At 32.9% G+C, this 22,342-nt stretch overlaps 1 protein-coding gene across 4 annotated transcripts in view; it reads right to left on the bottom strand.

The window, feature by feature from the left end:
- Positions 1-22,342, bottom strand: part of Snx13 (sorting nexin 13) — a 142,503-nt gene that overhangs the window by 84,287 nt on the left and 35,874 nt on the right. For all 4 annotated transcript variants that reach the window (XM_013360139.4, XM_005328782.5, XM_078040025.1 and 1 more), the window contains exons 2-5: positions 11,651-11,763; positions 7,651-7,753; positions 5,128-5,217; positions 3,891-4,012 (exon numbers count right to left, since the gene is read on the bottom strand). In XM_013360139.4, the coding sequence (XP_013215593.2) occupies positions 3,891-4,012; positions 5,128-5,217; positions 7,651-7,753; positions 11,651-11,763 (428 nt within the window). The remainder of the gene's footprint in view (positions 1-3,890; positions 4,013-5,127; positions 5,218-7,650; positions 7,754-11,650; positions 11,764-22,342) is intronic.

The following is a 22,342-nucleotide window of genomic DNA, read 5'->3' as shown; positions in this document are numbered from 1 at the left end:
TCTGCCAGTCCCTTTCCACATTAAAAAAGCTAAGATAAAGTCATATGATCTGTCTATATAACCTAGATATTTAGTAAATAATAACAATAATAGCAATATCACTATTCATTCAGCAGTCATTATGGATCAATTGACCGAGGCATAAATTGTTCAAAACGTCATTTATCAGTTTATGATATGATCCCATATCATCTCATTTGTCCCTCAACAACTCTGAGTTTGCTACAATTACTAATGTTATTGTCTCACAGTGATTTTGAGAATTTTCATCTAGGTACACTAACTTAATGGTAGATATGGAATTTTAATACAAATATTCTGACACATAGCTCAGAGCTTCCTGTCCTGTCATAATATCTCATTTGAAGGGGAAATAAAAATATATATATATTATCAAAGATTCACCTCAACCAAAGAGTTTCAGTCTGTGATTCCAGATTTCACAGAAAAGAGAAATCCAAAGATACTCAGAGAAAGTTTCCTTCCCCAAACAATTATTGAAATAACAGGTACTAATGCTGATATAAGGTGTTATCACTACGAAGTATTCTTTCACAAATGATGTCATTTAATCCTAACAACAACTCTATAAGGAGATATGGGTTATTATCATCAGAGTTAAAGAATGTATGTGTTTCTCCCATTTCAGGTCACAGAGCTTAATAAGTAACAGAGCTAAAGTTCAAATCCAAGACTTCAGACTAACAGTATAACCTTTATTCCCCATTTCTACTCAAAATTTATTACTTAGTTTTATGTTGACATTGTTTATTTCTCAAAATTGATGAATAAATATAAACAAATTTGGTGATTCTAAATCTCTTCTAGATTCACTGGATCATTTAAAAAATCAAATCTAGCTTGGTGTGGTAGCATACACCTGTAATCCCAGTGTCTTGTGAGACTGAGATAGGAGGATTGGAAGTTTGAGGCCAGCCTCGGCAACTTAGTGAGACCCTATCTCAAAAAAACAGAAAGGGCTGGTTTATCGTTCAGGTACAGTGTACTAGTTCAATCACCAGTATTATAAAATAAATTTAAAAACAAATTAAAAATTGAACCTATGCAAGTACTCCTTGAGGAGAAAAAAAACAACAACATTGTTTTGTGCACATTTTCAGATTTGTAGACCCCCGATTTAAAGCCCTATACAACACTGTAAGTTGGATCAATTGACTGAGGAAGTCAATTGTAAGTTGAATATAAGGGTGACAACATCCTCCTGTCATGCTCCACAGTGCATACAGTATACAAGCACAGAACAAGGATTAGAGAAGGATGTGAAAGATTTTGTAAACAAACCTAATTTTCTTAATATTGCCATAGGAAACAGTCATGGAGCTTCTGGTAAATTGGTATATTTGCAGTAATAGAAAAATCCTACATAGGAAAGTCATTCAGAGAAAAAGAAGAAACCAACAATACTTATTAAGTCTTGTTGTATGCTAAGGGATTTACATGATATTGATTTTTAGGCTCAATAAACTCTTTAAAGTAGTTATTATCAGCTTTTATAGTTTGCCAAAAACTTAAGACCAATGGCCAAGCAAATACATAAATTCAGATTAATCCAAAATGGAAATAACCTGGCTTTCCAGATAATCACCTAAATATTACACATGATAGTATAGAAATGTTAGAATGTTATAGAAAATAAGGTAGGGGGCTTAAGACACGAAGTGAGAAGAAAAAAGTGCCTATGGGATGAAAAACAGGGAAATCATTGAACTGACGGAAAAAAAAAACAGGAAACAGATGAACAATCTGGATCATAATATGTATGATAAAAAATGAGAGAAGGAACACCAGCTGTAAAGAACAATCTTATTTCAATTCCAACGCTAATGCACTATGTAACATTAAACTTAACTTTTCTGGACCTCAGCTTCTCTACTTTTGAAATTTTGGTTATTGGATGGCAAAATAACTTAAATTTCTGAATTCCTTCACAATTTTTGCAACACTTTCACATGTGTTATGTTCACTTCATTCCATTGAGCAGTAACTTTGTTTTATTCAACACAGTATCACTAGCACCTGGCTGGTACAAAGTAGGCTCAAAATATTAATGGAAAGAATAGATAAATTGGATTCTGACAATAATCCAGTGAGGAACACAGAACAGGGCATGTATTATTATACTTATTTTATATAAGAAAAACTAAAGTTCAAAGAGTTTAAAATACAGTTAAGTGGTAAAGTCAGAAAACAAACCCAAGTCTTCAAATTACTAGTTCAAATCTCTTTCCAGGTCTAAAATTTCTGACATTTTAATATACTCTTAAGGAGTCAAATACATGAATAAGGAACTCTTATTATTTCTAGTGTTTTGAAAAAAATTAGGACAGTGTTACTATAGAAAACAATTAATAAAGAAGAGTTCTCTGAAGAAATTTAAGATTCAACATTATGCAAATGAAATGAGATAAAATCTGATTTCTGATCTTCTTTGATTACACCAATTATGTTTTCCATGTTCCATAGTGAGTCTGCATCTATAATTCTGGTAGTCTAAAAACACTTGCTATGAATCATGAGGAAGAAGTACAAAACTCTCTTTATAATTAAGATGATTGTTCAAACCAAAAGTCTTATGCAAGGCTCCCCAATAAGCTCAGATTGAGAAATATATTCTATTCCATCCCTCTACCTGCCTACCCAATCTAAAGCTTTAGGGTCAGTCAACACAGTTATAGAGGAAAGTTCTGACTGGGCAGCATAAGCTGAAAAATACTTGTGCACACAGATCAGAAAACAGTGAGAGCTATCTGACAAAGTTCTATTCTTAAGCACTGTCAGAATCACAAGATTGTATTATAAAAACCTAAGTATAGAGGAAAAGGGGTTAGCTAGAGAATACAATTTTTACCTTTTAAAGAGTATACCTCAAGAATACAGTAGGAAAATCAATCTGTGTATTGGGTAGTAAAATCTTTTAATAAAAAAGTCTTCAAACTCATTCAAACATAAAATTCTTTCAAAACAAAATAATTCTGAAGCATTTTCCCTTTCATATAATGCTACCAATTAAAAAGCCTTAAAAAATAAAAATAAAAGTCATTATTAATTTTAATATATATGAAATGGCACTTTGCCACTAAAAAAGCAAGTAGTTTAAGTATAATACTTTTGCCATATGGAAGCAGCACACAGATGGGTTTGTAAAGTGAGCATTTTAGTATATCTCACAAGAGAAGTTTCTAAGAGGACTTCTGCTAGCAATATTCTGTTAAAGAACAGTTATACTGAAACTACAGTGAGGTATAGCAGTTATACCAAAACTAATTTTTTCTATAACACTCAGATAAAATAAGAGCATCTATGGAAGAGGAGAGAGAAGGTATTTTCAATAAATGGTAAAAGATCTGAAATGCAACCTATGGAGAAGACTATGTATGCAAAAAAAAAAAAAAAAACTGGCAAAGAGATGGAAAGTACAGCTTAATCAAGACAAACTTTCTATAAATCCTCAAGTCTAGGGCAGTTTAAAGGTTGCTGTGCATGGTGGTGCACGCCTGTAATCCCAGTGGCTCCAGAGGCTGAGGCAAGAGAATCACAAGTTCAAAGCCAGCCTCAGCAAAAAGCAAGGCGCCAAGTTACTCACTGAGATCCCATGTCTAAATAAAATACAAAATAGGACTGGGGATGTGGCTCAGTGTTTGAGTGCCTCTGAGGTCAATCTCCAATATTCCCACCCACCCCCACTCCCACCCCCTAAAAAAAAAAATCTTATAGGTTCCAGTTCTATAATCTGGGAGTTACTGCAAAATAATAATCTGTTTTACTTACCTTTTAATTAAAATACCCGCCCCAATTTAAAAGGTATTTTCCCTACTGGAGCAAACAATATATATACATTTTTCAGCATAAATAAAATGCAGTGATCTTACCTAGTAGCAAACTGAATGAGAGCATTCTGAAGAGTCTGCCTAATTTCAAGAAGAAAAGACTCATCATCACTTAGTGTGTAATACCAATACTGGACATAATCCCTCAAGGAAAACTGGATAACCTGTAAAAAAATATTAGGGAAAAAAATAAACTTTTAGGATCAACATTGTCTAAAATCCTCCAAAGAAAACTAGATAACCAATAAGAAAATATTCGGAAAAATACAGTATTTTAGAATTTTAAAAATAGCAATGACAAATTAAAATAGTTACCTGGCAATTTATATCTATTCTCTGTATCATAAATTGTGGTAATAAGTACCTGCCTTCATTATGAAAAAAAAATCAACATGCTAAAAAACATTTCATGAATTTTAAAGTTATTATGGTATTTCAACTCATCTACTGTCCCAATGTTTCAAAAACTTAAAACATTATCTATAGCCAAACTTGTGCAAATTTCGGTAGACAAGAGTTCGTGGAAAAAACAGATTTTTCAATGCTATAATACAACAAAGAGATTTAATCAGTTTGATAAAATGAGATGTAAAATAATGCTCAAAAAACGTTTCTCTAAGATTATATCATGAAATCCACTGCAGGTATAATTTTTAAAAAAAGATACAGGATTAAACTTAGTTCTAAAATAATACATTTGATATAGCCAACCATCTTAGCCTATAAATAGCAAATAATACAATTCAATGTATAATTTTTGCAAGTTAGATAAAATATGGGTTCATTTACAAATAAATGTTAAAAATTTAAAGTACACATTATTTATACTGAATATATAATCAAAAACATCAACAGAAAATATTTTGGGGTAAATAATTTTTTACTTAACTCTAATTTTTGAACATTTTTCAGCCTAACGAGGTATTTACACTTTTAAAAAATAAAACAGAAAAAAAAAATATCTCATTTACCAAACCCAGTAAGCTTCTTCATCAGGAAAAGTAATACCTTTAAGATTAAAAAATATCAGAAATATCTAATGTTAACAAAATTTTTTCTCTAAATGCAAATTCAATCAAAAAGTTTTCATACTAACTAAATCACCTCATAACAGGTGCTTAGTAAATCAAGCAATATCTTTACATACAAATGTCAAGGATAGCATTATCATAAACTTTTAACATTATTTCAATAGCAAAAAGGTATACCTTAGTATTTTCAAAAGAAATACACCTAGTATATAATATATGGAATTCAAATACCACATACTGAAACTCACTTGCTGGAGAGGTTCATCAATTATATTGGCACCCGTCAATCTTCTATCAATCTTAATAGTCCTGGCTTCCCGTTTCATTTCTTCTAAGCACTTAAAGGAAACCATAATATTTTAAGGAGTGATTTAAAATCTCTCCAGTTGGCTTCAAATTGAATACTCATTGTCATTTCCCTTCTTCATCTTCGATTCAATAAATTATTTCTTGAGACTCTAATATAAATCAAACACTTTTCTCAAGATAACAAAACTAGGCACACAGAAAAAAATCTCTTATTAGCTTCAAAAATTTAATTAAATTAGAAAACACTATTTAGCTGGGCACTGTGATGCACATCTGTAATTCCAGCAGCTAGGGAGGCTGAGATATGAGAATAGTGAGTTCAAAGAAAGCCTCAGCAAAAGCGTGATATTAAATAACTCAATGAGACCCTGTCTCTAAATAAAATACAAAATAGGCCTGGGGATGTGGTTCAGTGGTTGAGTGCCCCTAAGTTCAACACCCAGTTACACGCCCAGACCCGGCAAAAAAAAAAAAAAAGAAAGAAAGAAAAGAAAACACTATTTAGAATGTGGGAAAATTGAAAATGTACAGGTATATCGTTGCGATATTCTAATGAGACTTTAAAACTATAAAGTTATTGTTTCAGGGAGTCAAGTTAATAACTGTCTTTATTGGACAGTTCTACCTCTTTTACCCCCCCTTTCAAAACCCCCAATAGTACACCAGCTGCCAAATGAATGTGTTTTGATATTGATTTTATTTAAGGATAATTTTAAGCAACTAAAGAAAATGTATTTCTCTACTTCTCCTTAGCTTTCAGAAATAAAAGCAGCCTGGGAATAAGGTAAAGGGAAATGGGAAACTAAATTAAAAATGTAAGTCAGAGCACAAATACACCACAAAATGTTTCAGTTATGATAAACCAAATATACAATGCTGGTCTTACAAGATTATAATGGAGCTGAAAATTTTGTATTTCCTACTGAACAATGCACAACTAAAAAAGCAGCAACAGAAAAAGAAAACTCAGAAAATACACAGTAAAGGCTTTTTGCAACTTTTGCAAACACACACACATACCCTCAACAAGCTCCTTTTAAAAATCTGAAAACATGGACCCCAATATAGTCATAGAAAGGAATATTCACAGTGATTATCTGCTTATGAGAAAATCTATGATAAAAAAATTATAAACAGAGTGACACATACACACACCAAGAAGTCACCATGGACATATTTCTGTAAAAAGTGAAACCTCCTCAAGAAGAGACTCAGGAAGATCTCTCAGAAGGCATTACAGAAGAAAGCATTGTCATCATAGGAGATCACAGCTCCATGTGTTGCTAATCCTGAAAACCTTCTAGTGGGACAGGATGTAGAGGTGTAAGACAATGACAGTGACGATCCTATCTCTGTTTAGGCCTAGACTAATGAGGATGACTGTGTCTTTTACGAGTTTGTGTTTTATGCTGTCATTACAAAAGAGTCAAAAAGTTTTAAAAATGTATAAAGTTTATTAAGTAAAATAGTTACAGTTGGGCTGGGGTTGTGGCTCAGTGGCAGAGCGCTCACCTTGCATGTGCGAGGCTCTGGGTTTGATCCTCAGCACCACATAAAAATAAAGAAATAAAACAAAGGTATTGTGTCCAACTACAACTAAAAACTAAATATTAAAAAAAAATACAGTAGTCTAGTTTATTATTGAAAAAATTTTTTATAAATCATTTTATAAATAATGATTCAGATTATAAAAAATGTTATAAGATTAGCTTGTCAATATGAAAGTCAGTAGGATTTAATGAAATTCTTATATTTCAGTAATAATATTACACATTACTTACCTCTGCATCTCCTACATGTTTGCATATAATGGACTGTAAAGTTATGTTACTGGGGCATTGATTCACAGTCATTTGTATCTCTTCCTATGAGATGAAACCATCCCACCCCATAATAAGAACTAAAATTACTGCAAATCTTAAACCTACCCATAATACCCAACTTCAATTTTATTTTAAAAATCCTACTTTTATTTTAAATAGAAAAGGAGCACTACTCAAGATAATAAAAATTAGGGCTGAATTATTAAAACTACAGATATTGCATAACTTAATTGTAAGTTATATTTTTCAATGTAATTAAAGAAAAACATGCAAATCTTTCCCTCTGATTTCCATTTAATGTATTGTATTCAAAACATAATATTCATTAACATTCTTACAAACCATATGGATGATTCTTTCACACTCAATGTTAATATAGCAGGAAAACATTCAAATTAAACTAACCAATTTATATCTTTTCCTTAAATTTTCATTCCCACTTGACATCTAACACTAAGAAATTTTCCAATGTGAATTTTCAAAATATACTTTTCTAAGTATGATCAGAAAGTCTCCCATAAATTTCCTAAGCATTAGTGAATAAGAAGAAAATCTCCCAAGCCATAGAGATGATCACATTATTATCACTGCAAAGAATTGGACTTTTTGAGATTTTTCACATTCCTTTAGCCCATTTACCTTAGGAACCCCAGTTGATGTTGGAGGAAGAAATGAGTGTTCACACTGCTCTAGGTACTTTTCTGAGTTTGTTTTTCCAAACAGAAGGGTAACCACTAAACCCCTAGAGGAAAAAAAATAATTAAAGAATTAAAAAAAATACTTCTATAAATTAACATATCTACTATTCAAGTATATACTTCAGATGTTATAGCTTTATTATTCATCAAAAATGCCTTCTGTAAATTTACCCAAAAAATGACAATTTTGTTTTGAACAAAATTTAAAACAGCAATAAACAATTTGTGAATCACATATTAAATACACAATTCCTTTCAAAATTTTAATCAAACATACATCACAAAGAATCTCAGACATTTTCAAAATTGGAAAAATCAGTCCTTGTTAAATATGGAATCTAATAACAAGGATAAAGACAAATGACATCTAAATCGATGGCTAAATGACCCAATTCTAGAGTGCTAATTAAGGTGACATACTAATATTTATAACTTGACAATGCCTACAGAAACGAGTGCTATACAGAAAAAAATGATCCACATTATGACTTGTTTTGAAACAAGTCTAGAATAAAGATAATATCAATTTATCCTCAGAAGATTAATTATTTTTAAAACAAAAGATCACAGTAAAATAAATACTAGTTCACTATTTAGTATTGACTAAATGTCATCACTATTTCCTATATTTAAAATTTACCAATAAGACAAAGCCTTGGAAATCCATAAAGGAAGAAAATTAACTTTAATCTGATAATGATTGCTAATCTTACAATAATTGAAAGACAGTAAAACATTAAATACTGTCAATCTCAACTACCAAAAGGAATAAGATTCTCAAAGTCATCTACTTCTTGTTACTACCTGTTTATTCACCAATCTTCAAGTATAAATACATTAAGTAGAGTGGGAGGGCAGGTGAACACAGATTAAGATCATATCAGGGGGCTGGGGATGTGGCTCAAGTGGTAGCTCGTTCGCCCGGCATGCGTGCGGCCCGGGTTCGATCCTCAGCACCACATACAAACAAAGATGTTGTGCCCGCCAAAAACTAAAAAATAAATATTAAAATTCTCTCTCTCTCTCTCTCTCTCTCTCTCTCTCTCTCTCTCTCAAAAAAAACGAAAAAGAAAAGAAAAAGATCATATCAGAATTCTGTTTTTGTTTAAGAGGCTGGCCTCAAAATTTTCAGTAAATTTCATCCACCTTTTATAAATGATATTACTAAGATTCATGTTGGCTGTATATTTCACTTTTACCTAATTATTTAGAGTAGAATCAAACACAATAAAATACTTATATTAAATTAACCTCATATTCCTAAATTTAAAAAAAATCATAAAACAGACTGATAAAATATTAACCTCTGCCCACAGAGGAACAGTAGGAAGGCAAGCTAACCAACAGTTTGAAATTAAAGAGCACCTAATTAACAGTGTCAGCTGTGAGGGTTAAGTAAAAACAGGTACTACCAACAACTATAACAACGCCATGAAACAACCATAGTATGGTACTGACAGTAGTACCCTAGGTTAAAAATCAAAATAAAATATCTTTTTCTCTCTTAAAAGTTTCCTATATATTTGAAAATAGGAATTAGCTATGGCTGTAAAAAAAATAAAAACATGATCAATATTTTTTTGTGGGTAAAATGCAGAATTTAAAACAAGTTTTATTAGCAAAAAAGGGGAAAGAAGATCCCCAGGAAAATGCATTAATTTCAACCTTGCATTTTAAGTAAGAAAAAAAAAGCCTCTTATAAAACTTACACAGCAAGAAAACACACAAAAACTAAGAAATTATTTTGAATTTATGAAATTTCACCATTTGCCTTAAAATTGATACTTAAAAGTCAATTTTTTCTTTAAATTCAGAAGATTTTTAAACTATACAGAGTTAAATTAAAGAAGGGAAAATTATTCATAATGAGAGGCAAAATAAGAAAGATTTGACAGGAAATTATGATATTCATTGCCCATAATTGAGTAATCTGGGAATACTTAATTAACTAATCCTCCTGAGCTGAGTTTCAGAGGTTTGCTGGTAGAAATAGAAATAAAAGTACCCTTTAATGGTAGTGAGTTTCAATGAGATCAACACAGTTTGGAACAGAAGGTCAAACTAATTTATGATTTAGCATAAACTTGGAATTTCAGACCTCATCATGTGACTCTAAACAGTATCTAAAGCGTTTTTGTATCCCAGCTATTCATGAGGCTAAGATAGAAAGACTGCAAGTTCCAGGCTGACCTTGCCAAACTTAGGACCCTTTCTTAAAATAAGTAATAAAAGGGGTTGGTGATGTAGCTCAGTGGTAGATCACTCCTGGGTTCAACTATCAGTATCTAAAGAATAAAAATATATAAAAAATATAAATATTTTTAGTACCCTTCCCTCAACCTCCAATGACCCATCTTATCTAAAAAATTGTTTCAGAAATTCTAAGTATCCAAAACTGTTTTTATAGAATTATTCCTTCAAAAAACAGCAGATTCAGAAAGGGAGCAAAAAAGAAAAGTTTCCATGACTTTGGAATGAATGGACTGATGACCTTTCCCTGTTTCTCAAATTTTATATGACATTTAGTATAAGAGAAATGATTCTCTACCTTTCAAAGGCTCCTACCTTTGTCTCTAAAACTGCAATTTCTCACCTTTCCAAAATACTGGCAAATATTGCTAAATTCTTTTCCTTCACTCTTGCCACGGCTTATTAGTAATATTAGAAGAAATCTCTGCCTTTCAGACAAATATCTCAAGAAAAATAATCTCCTTTCAATCAGAGAAAGCAGACCATGAACTATGCAGCCATGCTATACCCTTAATTTGTAACAGGACTATAATTAGAAAGCCCATTTATGTTGCAGATCTCTAAGGTCTTTCATCATCCTTGTTATCAAAAAAGATATTTTGAACACTACATTACTTGATTCCTTTAGCTAAAATAAGTTTTGTTTTAGTACACAGTACCATACTTAGACAATTATCATAAAAATACTGAATCTAACACAAAATTCATTTTTAACATAGCTTTCACATAGCTGCTCAATTTAAGCAATTCTCACTTTTCAATAATCAGTGGGAATATCCATAAGAAACAACTACACACAACTTTCAAACCTGTACCCTGAAAGAAGTGGTAGGTAATATAAATATTCAGAAGCCGCCCCTTTGGTATCTCATATAGTCTCTCAAACCATTGTTATATATACTGTTCCATTCAACTAAATACTCTAAACCTGGACTCAAACAACTCCTCCAAATATTTCAGGTCCCAAAAGACATCTTTAGAAGAAGTCTCAAGAGTTCATTCTGCAACTAATTACTTACACACACACACACACACACACACACACACACACACACATTAAACAAAATACTCCTCACCTCTAAGCTCCCTTGTTTCTAAATAATAAACATTTCACTTGCATATATATTTTATGTTTTCTTACAATTCATATATGATACCAGTGCTCTAAATATGAAGTTATAACAAAGTATGGCTAAAATTTCCCTTTGAATGGTTTATTATCTTAAATGAACACATAAACACTATAAAACAAATAACCATGAAGATAAAACGGTAAAATCAAGTATTTGAATTTTCTAGACCAAACTAACCTCATTCATTAGGGAAAATGAGAAACACTAATATATGAAGACTAACTAATGAAACAGTATTTACATTGTGAAATTTGATATATAAATTATATATGATCATAATAAATCAGAAATATCCAATTTTAAAAGGATAAATAGCATCAAAATAAATTTTAAAATCCTTTTTCATATTATCACAAAAAAGAAACTGAAACATTATTTTTGAAGATAACACCCACATTTTTAGTATCTTAAATTTACCTTTTTTTCAAATTTTGCTAAAATGCTTGTTAAAAAAAATCAGCATTCACGAATAAACCATACTTCTACTTTTTACCATCATTTTTTTTATTTTAACAAGATATACATGGGAATTGTAAAATGATCACTGATTATACTTACCCACCCACAAAGCAGAGGATATAAAAGGCCAAATAAAATATTACAAAGGGTCCAAAGGTTACTAGAAAAAGGACAACGCCAAGGCTTCCCCATCCCCATATGGATAGACTGGCCTGAAATAAAACAGAAAAATAAATAAATAAAATAAATAAATAATTGTCCACATGAATTAGAAAAGAATCAACCAAACTTTTACACAGTTTTAAATTTCTACTTTTCAACATTTATGGTACTGTTTCAGCATACATTAAAATATTTACTTTTAGAAATGTTCTTGGAAATTTATCTCCAAAAAACAACATATGATAGAGATTTATGGAAGATCAACAATAACTTAAAAAAAACAATTAGTGGTAATACAAAAAAACAGCATGAAGTAGTTTCACAAATTGTTAAATAAAAAGTTGGCATGAAAAACATAACAATATTTATAAAATATATGCATATTTATATTCATAGAACATAAAAATTAAATGGGCTACAAAGTTACTTATTTAGAATTAAAATTTCATTTTAAAACTAAGTCCCAATAATTATAGCATTTTTTATTAAAATTTCAAGAAATCCATCTCATTGAAAATAGTGATATTATTTCATTTAAACTGTGTACATAAACCCATAAAATTGTACTCGCAAAAGTTCCAACTTTCAATACTACAATTTACCAAAAGTTCAACAAAACATTTCCAAGTCTCCATCCTTTAAAAAAAATTTTTCATACAGAATTATACTGTTTATCCAGTAAAAATACTCCTTTTGTTGAGGACAAAACTGATGTTAGCAATTTAAGTCATTATGAATAAATAAATGTATTCAATTCAACAAGTTTCTACATCCATTTGCCTAGCACCCTGAGGTATACAAAGAAAGCATTTGTCCCACTCCTACCCATCAAGGAGCACAGAAAAGAATGTCTTAGAGGAATGAAACAATTAGACACTGAACTAAAAGAAAATAATAGAAAGCATTATAAGATACTAAACAAATTGAAGACCAAAAATCTGAGGAACAGACAATAGGTGCAGTGGATTACAAGAGAAAGAGTTTTATTCATTCATTCACCAGTTATTGATTGCTTTCTATGGGCTAGACACGATTAGATACTAGGAATATCATCCTCTAAACTCACACTGTAAAAAAAAGGCTGGAAATATAGCTCAGCTGGAACATAACCATATGCCTTTTTAAGTTTATGTTGTAGAAGACGGGGAAAAATTAGTAAATATATGCTTATATCAGATAGGGATAAGTGCTGGAGAAAAGGCAACTATAGTGACCTGTCTAAGCAGTTCTGAATGATTACATGACTTATGAACAGAAAATACTGGACTTGATTTATTTATGGAGAATTTATTTATAATACTGAGTCTTCCTGCAGCAAAATAATATTTTTCCATTTAATCATGTCTTCTATAACCTTCAGTGGAGTTCTTTGTTTCTGTATCTCCCCGCCCAACGCTCCCATGTCAACCATAACTCGTTCGTTTGTGTATTTATTATCCATTTTCCTCATTCTAGACACTATTATCTTCTAACTAGAGGAATGATAATGCCTGTTAACAAAGTTTCTTCTCTGCCTTCATGCTTTCCTCCTTGAATCAGCTGGGAATACAATTCCACCTACAGAAGTGGTCTACTCTGACTGCCTCTAAAAGCTTAAAGTAGGGCACAGTGATTTAAAATAGAGAGCAGTCCAATTCCTCTGATGAAACTTCGGTTGAACACACAGAACTTGGATCCATACTATGGTACTGCCAGATGCCCACCATAGGTAGGAAACAGACACTATTTTCTATCCACTGACTTCCCCAGAAAAAAGATCTTATAAACTCTCCAGAAAGCTGAAACTAGATGTGACCCAGATACTTGATTCAACCGGCTTTCTCCAGTGAGATATGACCTAATATTAGCAGTATTACTTTTTCTTTTACAGTTAAATTTATGCTTACTAGTCAGTTTTTCAAAACCAAAAAACTACAGTTTAAAGATCTATTCAGAGGCTTTAAAAAGAAAAAAAAAGTGACTATCTTTGGGGATAAAGGACATGGGTAACACACTGGGGCTTCGCAACTAATCAGTAGAGTTTTACTTCTTTATCAAGTGTTTGGTTTTAACTGTATAATTTACTCTTCAGGTTAATATCTTTCATAATTAAAGGAATGAATCATGATTAGTTGATATGGGGAAGACTAACAGCAATTAGTTAACAAGGAAAGTTAATAAATTTGTCTAAAAACTCAAGTTTTGAGATTATTACAAGTCTTGAAAAGAATATAAAAACATCAAAAAAAAAACCCTATTCTTTCAACAAAATTTGTGAAAACCTACAATGTGCCATCTGCTAGTGGTTTAGCCTTAGTGTGAGAGATTTTCATCTCTCTGCCCCCCTTTCCTTTCCCTGGAATGAGGATCAAACCCAGGGCTTCCAGAATTTCCAGCATGGCAGGCAAGTGAGCCACCACTAAATTATGCTTCCATCCCTCAGGAGAAATTTTTAAATGCCAGAAACTACTGAAATTAAACATTTCTAAACAAGCAAGGGAAGTGCTCATTTGCTTTGCAGTTAATCTCTTAGAATTATTAACTTCAAATGTTAAACTGGTCATTGAAACATCAAAATACTGCATTGTCTAAGACAAAAAAGATTTTGTTATTCTTAGTGTGCTCAGATCTGTAATTGGCTGATATTACAATGTTATTAGTACAATGAATTAAGAAAAACATTTCAGGGCTGGGGTTGTGGCTCAATGGCAGAGGGTTGGCCTAGCATGTGTGAGGCACTGGGTTCAATTCTCAGCACCACATATAAATAAATAAATTAAATTAATAAAGGTTCAAGGACCACTAAAAGAAATTTTAAAAAAAGAAAAACATTTCATCTAACATACCTTAAAATTTCCTAAAATGACAAAAGATGGTAAAATTTGGGATAATTTGGTACTATGTCAAAAACCTTTCACAAATTCAAACAGATATTTATCAAACAATTGTACTGAAATAAATTTTAAAAAGAAAAGAAATCTACATAGGTGGTTTACACTAAAAACTCTTTACTACCATTTCCTTTGCTAAATACAATAATTATTTCCTATGCTGACTAATCCAAGAATTACTCCCAACTATGAGTTAGAAGAAATCTTCAAGATCATCAGATGCAATCCTTTTCAAATTTAAAGATTCTTAACTGCAGATTTTTAAAATGCAGATTCTGATCCAGTATGACTGGTGTAGGGCCTGTGAGTCCTTCATTTTTAACAAGCTGCCAAAACTGTTTAGAACCAGGAGCAATCTATATATTTATAAATCTCCCTTCATTAATTTTTAGGTCTGTAAAAGCCTTATTCACAATTCCAAAATGTAAAAGGATCTAAAAACCAAAATTATACTAAGCATTCCACATAACAGATCTCACTCCTGAGAACAAATTATGAAATAAAAAGGCAGTAGCATATAATGCTCAAAAATTAGACTTCAGAGTGAATTTAAATTTTACCTACATGCCTTCCTTTCCTCATTCATGTCACTATGTTATTGTGAGAAGTAAATGAGTCCATGGTCCTGTAGCCAGTTTTAACATAAAAATCACTATTTCAATACCTACTTTAACAATAAAGAAACTAAGGCTCAGAAAAATTTTTTAAATTGCCAAAGGTCACACAAAATAAGAGCAAAGTTTGATTCTAGGCAATTCTGACTCCTTAATTAACCTTAAAATTTGTCAGCTAACAATTGTCTGAATTTTTATCTTAAAAGCCATAGTAAGATAAAAATGCTAAAGTCAAAACTGAGTACCTTCTTTTACATAAATATTAATAAGTTTAATATGTCCCCCAAGAAACTAGTAAGAAAACTACCTATAATAAATCTATGTTATAAAGCTCTAGTTTGAACATAAAGCATATACTTTTTATTAGAAAATAAACTTATCCTTTTGTACCCTAAAGAAAAAATGGAAAGAACTTCCAATTTCAAACAATGTCAACTTCTTACCATGTTTAGATCCTTCATGTATAGGTTTGGCTTTAAGTTCAGACAAAAATTGATTTCTGCTTCTAGGGGTCTTAGACTCAAAAAATGAGAATGCAAAGGATCATACATGCCTCCTGACAATAAAAAGTGAAAATTATTTATCTTGTGATATTCTATGCCAATCAAGACAAACCAACATTTACCTCATTTGACACTCCTCATATATATATTTATGATAGGAAAGGCAGCATAATATTTTACTAAGTACAGAATCAGAAATTAGGGATTTCAGTTTTCCACTAACTTTCTGTATAACTTCTGAAAAATTAAGCTGTTTTGATCCTAAATTTTCATATGAGATCATTTCTCAAAGTCTCTATCTAACAGATTGGTTAAGTAACTTTGTTCATAATGACACTGCTAACTTGAGTGCAGAGCCAGGACTTGATTTTCCCAGTTCACATGGAAGTGGGGCCAAGAAGAAACAGCTCTTTTACAACAGCTAGAAAAAACTGTCAGAACACTCATGGAAAGGACTTTAGACTCCAAAATGAGTCTCACTAGAGTGAATCAGGTCAACCACACTAACAATTATATTAGCTTGGCATATTATATGCATTATATGACAGAGAGCAGCCAAACAGACAAGGCTAAGAATGTTAAAGTTCATATGACTTCAATGTCAACTTTAGCCGTGTTAACTACATATAGTTAACAACCAAAATAAGTAAGCATAAGAAGAGTGGCCTTATTATAAGCATAGCTTATTTTCCTCACACTTACTTCTATTTAAAATAAGTTGGAAGCTCTTTTCCAGGTAATTTCAATAGAATATTGTCCTGACATGGGACTCCCATCATACAAGATTATATAATAATTTAACCAAGGCCAGTTACCTAGAAGCTGCTCACTAAATATCAACATTCTAATTAATTAATTTACTAACTAGAGAAGGAGATTAAGGAGGAAATGGGAAAAGGAAGGAAGGAGAAAAAAGAAATCATGGAAAAGGACAAAGAGAAAGAAAACAAAAAAGAGGGAAAGTAAAAAAGAAAAGTGTTGAGAGCCACAGCCAAAGGGGGCCCAGCAAACTTCCAGCTGCCAGCAAACTTCCAGCTGCCAGCAAACTTCCAGCTGCCAGCTGATGATTGGCTCACAGCGGCCCCAGCAACATCTAGCTGATTGGCTCCTCTGCAGTGATATTCATTGGGCTGTTTCCCTGCCCTCCAGACTGCCAGCTGATGATTGGCTCACAGCGGCCCCAGCAACATCTAGCTGATTGGCTCCTCCACGGAGCTGCTCATTGGGGGACTTCTTTGGCTCCGCCCACGCAACCCAGCCAATCGGCTTCAAGAGCAGGAGGATTGTGGGAGGTTGAGAGGCTGGTGTGGGGGTGAGAGGTGTGTGGAAGCCGGTGGTGGCAGTTGGGCTCTGAGGGTTTTTTCCTGAGGAGCTGTTTTGTTTGGCCTTTGTAGTTCTAAAAATAAAGTTAGTTTCTTTTGACAAGTGGCTCCTGAATTGTGCCCAGCCAGACTGCGGCAGAAAAGGACCCTAAGATGAAGTACTCCTCTTCACCTTCACCTTATGGCTTGAGATAGTATTACCTAGTTCTACCATCACAACCCATACTAACACTGCACCATCCAAAACAAATATCAAGGATGTTATGGTTTGGATCTAAAAATGTCCCATAAATAGCTCATGTGTTAGACAATGTATCAATGTTCAGAAGTGAAAAAATCAGGTTAAGAGAGCTATAACCTTATCAGTGGATTGATTCATGTGATTAATAATTTGAATGGACTATAAGTACAGGTAAGTGGGTGGGGCTGGAGGTCACTGGGGGTGTGCCCTTGAGCCTGCTCTCTTGTTCCCTCTGCTTCCAGGGGGCCATAAGATAAGCAGCTTCCCTCCACTATGCATTCTGCCAAGATATTCTGCCTCATCTCAGGCTCAAAGCAATAGAGTCAGTTGTCTATAGATGGAACTTTTGAAATAAAAGTTTCTTTCCTCTTCTAAGTTGTTCTTGTCAGGCATTCTGGTAACAGAAATGAAAAACTGACTAACACAAAGGGATTGATCCTTGTTCTTCCCTGGAATGAATGTACAAAAATAGTGGTATTGTGGATGGCTCTACATACCCTGACACCAACCTGCAACACAACTTTGTTTTCATGGAACAGTCCTACAAGAATCATCAGTACATATGATGGGGTCAACTGACTCCAAACCCCTTTTCTCATGCTCCAGTGACAGGAAAACAAAGATCCTCTTCCACTCACCCCTATTCAAAGTTTCCAATATGTCCTTGTGAGAATGATTAAAACTGGCTACAAGGCACAAGTTCTCAAATAGTTGTTGAGCCAGGAGATACAGAAAACCTACAGGAAGGATAGACACCTCAATCAACTACCTTTGTCTCAGAGCTAGCTAACTGGCCAGCAAGCAAAGATCATGACTACCAAATACCAGAGGAGTTTTCCTTCCTCTCCCTATGAGGTTCACCACAATAATACGCATATGTACACATCTCTCTCTGAATTCTCACATTTTTTTTAACAATTATCTCCCTTGGGGTGTAACTTCATAACATTTCTAAGACTGAATTATGTACATCTATTTAGGTGACTGCTAAACTAATCTTTCAATTTTTTTTATTATTATTAAAGCAATTATTTTTTATTATTATTAAAGCAATGGGAATAAAGGTCATAGACTTTCAAAGGTCATAGGCTCCTAGCATCCAGTGATAAAGAAAATAAAAGGTAACAACTATTACAAATTCTTTGTTTTTGAAACTAATTACAAAATACCTATACACAGTTTAGAATACTAGTAGGTTTATTCATATTGTATATTATTTATTCAGAAAACAACCATGATTAGGTTGCAGACTCCCTCCCTGCTCCCACATCCCATACACTGGGAATCACTGAAGTAGGGACTAGAAAATACAACGGTATTTAAAACTCAGAAGTTCACATTACTGAAACGGGAAAAAAAATAAGAGTATTTACAAAATCAATGGGGCTATATAGGAAAGAACAATCCTGCTGACAGGCTTCCAACTATTTTTCAAAGTCTCAAACTGTAAAACTACTAAAGGTTCCTGAATAACTAACAAAAGATCTAGTAGATAGTCATGGTTAAAAAATAATAATAGTAGTAGTAGTAGTAGTAGTAGTAGTAGTAGTAGTAGAAGAAACTATTCTTCTAGGAATAACTATTTTTTGCCTTAATAACTTTTAGTAAATAACTTTTAAAGAATAAATTTTCAATGGAAAACATTAGGTTCTTTTATAGCAGACCTTTTAATAATGAGAAAGTTAACTAAGACTCCCATTTTTATAAATATCTCCTTTTGACAGATAAAGGCCTACTGTAAATGTGTTTACAAATGAGATTGATATAAAAAAATAATAATAACTATTCCTCTAAAAGTAAATGAAAGCAAAAAACTTAAAGCTCCCAAAGAATAATACAGTTAAATTTCAAATTATATTGATTTGTGATTATGTGAGGTAATAAGAGTCCATTATACCAGAAAATACCAATTCTATTTACTTTGAACGAATTGTTTTCTTTGTACCAACACATTTATTCTGATTATTTTGCTTAAAAATAACTTCAAAGTAATAAAGTATGGGTAGCTAATGTTCACCTAAGAAAGGGAGGGTGTTAAATACATATGCATTTTCTGATTGTCTTAAAAGAAACAAACACATGCCCATAATCCCAGCTGCTCAGGAGGCTGAGGCAGGAGGATAGATGGGACTACCATCTTAGAACTCTTTTCCAATCAGTTATTATGGCCTGTCCATTTATACTGTAAATGCCCTAAATAGCATCCCCACCAATTGCCCTAACCAACTTACATTCTGAGTTCATTTGCTAAATGAACCTGAAACCTGCCAGGCATGGTGGTACATGCCTGTAATCCAGAAACCTGGGAGGCTAAATCTACAGGATCAGTAAGTTGAAGGAGAGGCTCAGCAACTTAATGAGATCCTGTCTCAAAATAAAAAATAAAATGAACTGGGGATATAGCTCAATGGTAAAGCACCCCTGGGTTCAATCCCCAGTACTACAAAACAGAAAAAGGAACTGATGCAAACATTTCTATTCATGTCGATTACATTCTTGTAGCAAAATATCGAAGTATTTTTTGTGTTGTGTTTTATAATTTTGTACTTAAATATGCAGGATAATAGGAAAAAAAGCCCTTTCTAACCATCCCAATTTTAAGTCACTAATTGCAGGTTCCAGGATCAAGACCTCAACAAGTAAAGAGTTAAATGCAGGTGGCAAAAAGTCAATGCCATTATAGTTACTTAGGATGGGTCTCAGCCCATCCAACTCATGACCCCATAATTACTCAATCTTGTAAGTCCAAGGATTCAACCTGTCTTCTTTTCTACTGAAATCAAGTACACCTCAAAATAGCTCAGTAGGGCATGTGGCTGGTCTTTGTTACAAAGAATTTAAAAATTGAGAAAGTGATCAGAATTAGCAGTTTGCTATGTTGCATTCCAGGAAAAAAAAAAAAAAACTGGAATAAGTGGACTCAAACCCCAGGAAGGCAGTAACTGGATGAAGCAGAGTGCAACACTCACCATAAACATGAGATATGAACACTCCAGTGTTGCCATAGTACCAACACTTGCTACACAGTCTACCCAATGCTAAGTTTTTTGTTGTTGTTATTTTTTTTAAGAGATGAAGGTCTCACCATGTTGCCTAGGCTGGTCTCAAACTCCTGGGCTGAAGCAATTTCTGCCTCTACCTCAACAGTAACTGGGACTATAGACATGGGCCACAATATTTTTTATCATTCTAATCTTATAGCTATTTTGATTAGAGTGTCAAGAAATTTGCCTGTACCTACACCACTATCAAAGTTGAGAAAATAAAAGATAAATCAAAAGAATAATATTATATTTTTATAACAGCAGCCTATTTATTACTAGAAGTTAAGCTCTAAAAATACATGCCCATTTCATATAGGTATTTGAGTTCACATACCTGATTTAAGCATTTATTTTTCCCCGGTTTAGTCTGATAATAAAAACCACAAAAAGGAATAATTAAGAAATCAAGGGCTGGAGATGTGGCTCAAGTGGTAGTGCCCTCGCCTCGCATGCGCGGGGCACTGGGTTCAATCCTCAGCACCACATAAAAATAAAAATAAAGATGTTGTGTCCACCGAAAACTAAAAAAATAAATATTAAATTTTTTTTAAAAAAAATAAAGAAATCACAAACAGGGGCTGCAAATAGGAAATTTCTGTAAACTGTTCAAATGGGAAAGAATAAAGGAAATAAAAGGGACCAAGGAAAATGAATTCTACTGAACCTGATTATCTCTCCTACATAGAAGAAAGCTTACTATCCCCAATGCTATTTCTACTTTCTTATAATCTGACTATATATGTAATCCCTGGGTAATTTTGTCTCTAATCTATCACTTTTCACTATTTTATATGAATTATAACTTCCAAAACTATTTCAGAAACTTATATTCAACTACATTCAGAAATGTTCTGCCTACGTTTCTCATGGGTCCTACAAACTCATACTCAAAATTACATTCACTATGTAGCCCCAATATTTAAATTTTAATGCCTACTCAATTACTTAAATTGAAATGTTAGAGTTTCTTAGGACTACCATCTTAGAACTCTTTTCCAATCAGTTATTATGGCCTGTCCATTTATACTCTAAATGCCCTAAATAGCATCCCCACCAATTGCCAAAGACTGAGGCTAACCCTTCCTTACAGCTGCATCAACTGCCTTCCCATTATCCCCTCCTCCTCACTACCAAAATGACCTTTGAAAAAGGTTCTGAAACACCTGGCTTTTGCATAAGTAGGGGCTGTCCTCTTGTTTATATTCTCCATTCTAGCAAGAACCTCTAGCAAGTTTCCTTCAAAAACCAGCTCAAAGTTTTATCTTCCATAAAGTAAGCCTTCTCCTGTAAGTACCTCACCCCCTTCCCAAACAGAATATTGGTTTCTTGCATTCTCTACTCTCATTGTACTACTTGAAATTCTATGGTAATTATTTATGTGTATCTGCCTTTTCTAGATTAAAAGTTTCTTTTATCCATTCATTAAATATTTACTGACATCTATGTACTTAGGGTAGTCAGGCTCGGCAATTTCAAAGGTAAGTAAAAAAAGTTCCTGGGCTGGGGTTGTGGCTCATTGGTAGAGCGCTTGCCTAGCATGTGTGAGGCACTGGGTTTGAGTCTTAGCACCACATATAAGCAATTAAATAAATAAAAGCCCATCAGAAAATATGTTTATAAATGTTCCTGGACTCAAGAAGCTTATAGTCTTATAGAAGAGAAATGTGTATACATAATTATAAAACTATAAAGTAAAGTGACACATCAGCTATTACAGGCATTAGGAAGGGTCATATCATCTGACCCAACCAATGGGTAAAGCGTGGAATCAAAGGAAGCATCTTAGAAGAGGTGACACACATGATTGTTCTCAAAGAATAAGCAGGATATAGGCAGGTAAAGAACAAAGTAACTGATAGACAAAAACATGAATTGGTACTGAAGAAACAATGTTCCAGAAGGAAATCACTGAAATATTTTGAAGAGGTAGATTGTGAGAAATCACAAGGGACACTCAAGTTTAAACCACTCCAACAACTATTTGCAAGATTAGAAGTAAACAAGAAGATAGGGGCAGAAAGGAGCCAGATTTAAA

This window comes from Ictidomys tridecemlineatus, chromosome 2 (genome assembly GCF_052094955.1).
Source record: "Ictidomys tridecemlineatus isolate mIctTri1 chromosome 2, mIctTri1.hap1, whole genome shotgun sequence".
In the NCBI taxonomy this organism is placed as follows: domain Eukaryota; kingdom Metazoa; phylum Chordata; class Mammalia; order Rodentia; family Sciuridae; genus Ictidomys; species Ictidomys tridecemlineatus.
The sequence above is the reverse complement of the archived record's forward strand: the minus strand, read 5'-3'. Positions and strand labels throughout refer to the sequence as shown.